The 5292-nt window shown below is 44.4% G+C and overlaps 1 protein-coding gene across 1 annotated transcript; it reads left to right on the top strand.

The window, feature by feature from the left end:
- Positions 1–440: 440 nt before the first annotated feature.
- Positions 441–3730, top strand: LOC142274111 (centrosomal protein of 104 kDa-like). The gene is made up of 4 exons (XM_075332553.1): positions 441–470; positions 620–865; positions 3193–3396; positions 3512–3730. Exons 1-4 carry the CDS (start codon positions 441–443, stop codon positions 3728–3730), a joined length of 699 nt encoding a protein of 232 aa, XP_075188668.1.
- The last annotated feature ends 1562 nt before the right edge of the window (positions 3731–5292 follow it).

Here is a 5292-nt window from a genome sequence, read left to right as displayed (position 1 = left end):
GGGTGTATATGCTAGGAGGGAGGAGCTACACGTTTTGAGTGTAGTACTTTGTGTGTCCTCCGGAGGCCAGTAGCTATACACCCATGGTCTGGGTCTCCCATGACGGAACTATAAGAAAAAGAATTTACGGTAAGTAACAAAATTCTCTTTATCCTGTACTGATCCTGAGTTACATCCTGTATTATACTCCAGAGCTGCACTCACTATTCTGCTGGGGCAGTCACTGTCTACATACATTACTTATCCTGTACTGATCCTGAGTTACATCCTGTATTATACTGCAGAGCTGCACTCACTATTCTGCTGGAGTCACTGTGTACTTACATTACTGATCCTGTACTGATCCTGAGTTACCTCCTGTATTGTACTCCAGAGCTGCACTCACAAGTCTCTTGTGTACTATAAGCCCTGGTTATACCCTTGTTACCTTGCTGTCAGACATGACGGTATTGCAGGAGAGCAGTTTTTCGGTACATCATGTGCAGGGTGTCTGGACCTCCTCTCCATCTGCTGAGATCTGACAGATAATAAGGAGATGACCACATGTGTTCTGTGATCATTTCTATCCTGAATATCTCTTATTCTGTATCTTGTGTCTGATGTTTCCGATCATCATCAGATGCGCAGAGCTCCTGAGACGTCTCTGGACCCCCTGGAGCAGTCGGTCAGCCCTCAGCCTCCTCAGCAGCATAAAGCAGCCACCTCCCCACAGCCAGAAAAGGAGCGAAGTACAGAGAAGAAGGCTAAGAAGGAGCGGCAAGTGGTGCCAGACAAACTACCCAAAGTCACCTCTCCCAAGCCTCCTCCGCAGCACCGCTCTCCCTCTCCTCCTCCAGCCCCAGCTGCAACTGTTCCCGGGATCAATGTAAGTGACCTAAAGAGATTTTCATAGTACGGCAAGTTATTCTCTACCCAGAGGATAGGAGATAGGCGCAGAGGCCAAGCAGGCGTACCTCCACTCCATAGGAGATTGGGATCTGCACCATATTGTTTACTGGGGGTCACAAAGATCAAGTCCAATGATCTGCAAGCTAAGAAGAGTGTTCTAACATTCCATTTATAAGGAACCTATAATCCTATCCGCATCAGGTATACTGATTATATATAGAGCCACAAGGTGCAGCTGAGATGATTATGCACCTTTGCCTTGTACTTGTGACACCTACCATGATGCTATAAAGGGAAGATGATAAATGTACGCTCCCTGACAGTTCTGTCGCTTATCCTTGTTATGTAAATAAAAGCTTATAACCTGACTTTAAATTCATCCATTGGTTTTATAAATTACCCTTTTGAAAGCTGAAACCCTCCAAAGTTTGGTTTAGGTTATAAAAATAAAGTTGCTGCAAAGCTGAAATATTGATCATTTAATGAACACAGAAAGGTCAGATTTTGACAAGACAAAAGTTTTGTCGCCCACAGAAAGTAATGTGAAAATCAAACAAATAATTCACTTCTAATACAAAGATATGTTGCATACCATTGGTGAATGAAGTTGTGGTGCTATTAGAGCGATATTTAATATTTTGTGTGACTTCAATGAGCTTGAAGGACTGCATACATGGGGTTCAACAATGATTCATTCAATTTATTGATGAAGTCATCAGGAATAGCAAAGAATGCAGTCTTACATGCCTCCCAGAGTTCATCTAGATTCTTTGGTTTTGTCTTCCAAGCTTCCTCTTTCATCCTACCCCAAACATGCTCAATGATGTTCATGTCTGGTGACTGGGCTGGCCAGTCCGAGAGCACCTTGATCTTCTTTGCCAGGAGGAACTTTGTTGTAGAGATGGATGGATGAGATGGAGCACCATCCTGCTGCAGAATTTGACCCCTTTTATGATTGGGAATGTAAGAGGTAGCTAATACTTCTTGATATTTTAGGCTATTGATATTGCCTTCCATTTTGCAAATGTTTCACACACCCCCATACTGAATGTAACCCCAGACCATGATCTTTCCACCACCAAACTTAACTGTTTTCTGTATCCATATAGCCTCCAGTAGGTCTCCGGCAGTATTTGCGGCGGTTGTGGTGTAATTCAAGTTTAGATTCATCAGAGAAATCGACCTTCTGCCACTTTTCCAGCATCCATCTGTTTAGCAGACTGTGGGACTTGGCAAATGTCACACGGTTTTTTAATTGCCTTGTGTTTAGTGCTGGCTTCTGGGCACTGATTCGACCATGGAGGCCATTTCGAGACTGAATCCTACAAACTGTTCTAGTTGACACAGGGACTTGAGGTGACCAGGCCTGTTGGAGCTCTGCTGCAGTGGAAGAGGGTCTGGCTTTGGATTTTCTTACCAACAAACGTTCCTCCTGAGCAGTTGTCTTGCGGGGTCTGCCGGACCGAGGCTTGTCAAAAACATCTCCAGTCTCTTTAAATCTTTTTTTAATTCTTTGTACTTGACGCTGAGACACATTAAATGTGCCAGCCACCTCTGCAGTGGATCTGGTCTTCAGCCTCTTGATAATCAAGGCTTTGGTCGCAGGGTAGATTTTTGGCAGGTTGTCAGAGGTCAAGTTGCAGTTGAAGTGAAGGTCTGGGGTGCTGGGTTTCTTTTTATACACACCCACTAATTAACCGATCATTTAGTGAGCACAGGTGAGGATGTAAACTAGGATTGGGTGCATTATATGACAAGGTGACAAAACCTTTCTCTTGCCAAAATCTGACCTTTCTGTGTTCATTAAATGATCAATATTTCAGCTTTGCAACAACTTTATTTTCATAACCTAAACCAAATTTGGGAGGGTTTCAGCTTTCAAAAGAGTAATTTATAAAACCAATGGATGAATTTAAAATTAGGTTATAAGCTTTTATTTACATAACATGGATAAGCGACAGAACTTCTGTTAGGGACTGTATGATCGCTGGGGGTCCAGCTGGCAGGGCTCATATCCTGAGACCAAGGTTCCTATAGTCGCATGGATTAATGGGCCTCATGTTACCTAAAGTTTGTCCACATCTATGAGACTGATGCAGATAGTCGTTGTGTTAGTCCATAGGAGTGAATTAAGCAGTGGTCATGTATGGTCACTACCCCTCCTGACACATGAGACGATGGGACCCTCGGTTTTGAGACCAGTAGGGGTCCCATCAATTGAACCAACAGTGATCATACAGTTATCATCTACCCCAGGAATGAGGACTCAATGTATTTAGCAGCCATGTTTTTTTTTCCCTTCAGGTTGATGCTTTACCCTATGACGAGCGACCTCTCCCAGCTCAGCGGAAGCAGCAGGACGATGCCTTTACTTACCTGGAGCCAGAGATAAATGAGGATTTTGCCGGGGAGACCCCCAGAAGCCGAATTACTGGTGAGCCGGAGCCACTGACGGAGAAGGCGATGAGAGAAGCCGGATTTGCCATTGAAGTTTTCGGTGAAGCTTTGGTAAGTGTCGGCCTGTGAAGGTCTACAGTAAATTAGAAAAAATTCTTATAGATGAGCTAGTAAAGACTTCTGCATTCAGACAAAGTTTTTATTATTTTGTATATAAATGTCTTAGGTTGCGGGAGCTTATTCTAAGACTTGGTCGTACAGAGAAGACGCCTTAGTGGCGGTGTATAAGAAGCTGTCGGACGTGCCCACAACTACCTCCAAGGACGATCTAAAGAGTATGCTGAGGGCAGCCGTGTTTCTTATCCGAAGAGCCATCAAAGACAAAGTATCTGCAGTAAGTGATCACATAATAATCACCAGCAACCGAAACACTCGTGACCAATGACCATACAGTGGATCCAAAGAGCACGTCTTAAAGGGGCAGGCATGCACAATAGTAAGGGTTTTCTAGGTGCTAGGGTCACCTATATGTAATGCTTCACCTCCTCTCACTCCTAAATTATAGTTCCTGATCCACAGCAGTCTGGGCAGAGCTGATGCAGCTTTGTAGTTTGCTTAACACTAGAAGTCCCAGAGAGGCGTCATTTAACATTTCTACCATTGGAACCCTATGAAGCTTGAAATTCCTGGAACTTCTAGTGTTAAAGGGAACCTGTCACCACTTTTTCGGCCTATAAGCCACGGACAGCACCATCGGGCTCTTATATACTGCATTCTAACATGCTGTATATAAGAGCCCAGACCACTCTGTAGAACGTTAAAAAGACTTTATAATACTTACCGAACGGTCGCTCTGCAGTGGATTTTAGTCAGATGGGCGTCTCCGTTGTCCAGTGCCGGCGCCTCCTCTTTCGGCCATCTTTGTCCTCCTTCTTCTGAAGTCGGGGTGCATGACGCATTCTACATCATCCACACTCGCCGGCATTGAGGTCCTGCGCTTGCGCACTTTGAGCTGCCCTGAGCAGATAAAAGTATGGTAGTGCGCCTGCACGGGACCGGCGAGTATGTATGACGTAAGCGCATCATACACCGCGGCTTCAGAAGATGAAGGATGAAGATAGCCGAAAAAGGAGGCGCCAGCACTGCAGAATGGAGATGTCCATCTAACTAGATCCACCGCAGCGACCGATTTAGGGGAGTATTGTAAAGACTCTATGTTCTACACAGCGGCCTGGGCTCTTATATACAGAATGTTGGAATGCTGTATATAAGAGCTCACTAGTGGTGGCTGCAGCTTATAGTCCCCAAATCTGCTGACAGGTTCCCTTTTTAATGTCAACCATGACAATTGGAGGAAATGCTAAAAGTGTGTGTGTGTGTGTGTGTATGTGTATAAGATATTAATCAACCTATACTGATCTGGTAGGTCTGCTGCTCCAGTTCCCCTGCTCCCATGCGCACCTCCTTTCTTTATTTACCTTCCTAGTTATAGTGTCACTGCAGCCAATCGGTGGTCATGTGTTAAACACGTCTGACACCAGTGATTAGCAGCAGAGATCTTGTGTTATACATTTATACATTTGTTATACACCTCTGACACCAGTGATTGGCTGCAGCAGTCTTGTGTATGCATTTCTGACTCCAGTGAGTGTTTGCAGTCACCATATGTTGTAAATTTCTGACACCAGTGATTGGATACAGTGGTCTTGTTTTGTACAACGCTATCAACAGTGATTGGCTGGAGCAGTCATGTGTTATACACCTCTAACACTAGTGATTGGCTGCAGCAGTTATGTGGGTAGATTTCATCATGGCAAGGTAAACATAGACTGGTGGGAGCCCCAGGGAGCGGCATGTGGTGTTTAGGGGATTTTGTTTTTTGTTTTTGTTTTTAGTTGTAGTTTTTTTTACCATTTCCTTTATTTACGCAATTTCCTTCCGTTTTGAGATATCCCCTTTAATGCATTCTGTTCCTGATCCGCACGGCTGTGGGCGACACGTTATTTC

The sequence above is a fragment of the Anomaloglossus baeobatrachus genome, unplaced genomic scaffold (assembly GCF_048569485.1).
Source record: "Anomaloglossus baeobatrachus isolate aAnoBae1 unplaced genomic scaffold, aAnoBae1.hap1 Scaffold_3696, whole genome shotgun sequence".
In the NCBI taxonomy this organism is placed as follows: Eukaryota; Metazoa; Chordata; class Amphibia; order Anura; family Aromobatidae; genus Anomaloglossus; species Anomaloglossus baeobatrachus.
Note: the sequence above shows the minus strand (reverse complement) of the source record. Positions and strands in the feature narration are given on the sequence as shown.

What these genes read in the sequence shown, in the direction of transcription:
- LOC142274111 (XM_075332553.1), top strand. Translation starts at nt 441, where the DNA reads ATGACGGTATTGCAGGAGAGCAGTTTTTCG. An exon ending in CAACTGTTCCCGGGATCAAT is followed by an intron (nt 866 to 3,192) that starts GTAAGTGACCTA and finishes TTTTCCCTTCAG; the next exon opens with GTTGATGCTTTACCCTATGA. An exon ending in AAGTTTTCGGTGAAGCTTTG is followed by an intron (nt 3,397 to 3,511) that starts GTAAGTGTCGGC and finishes TAAATGTCTTAG; the next exon opens with GTTGCGGGAGCTTATTCTAA.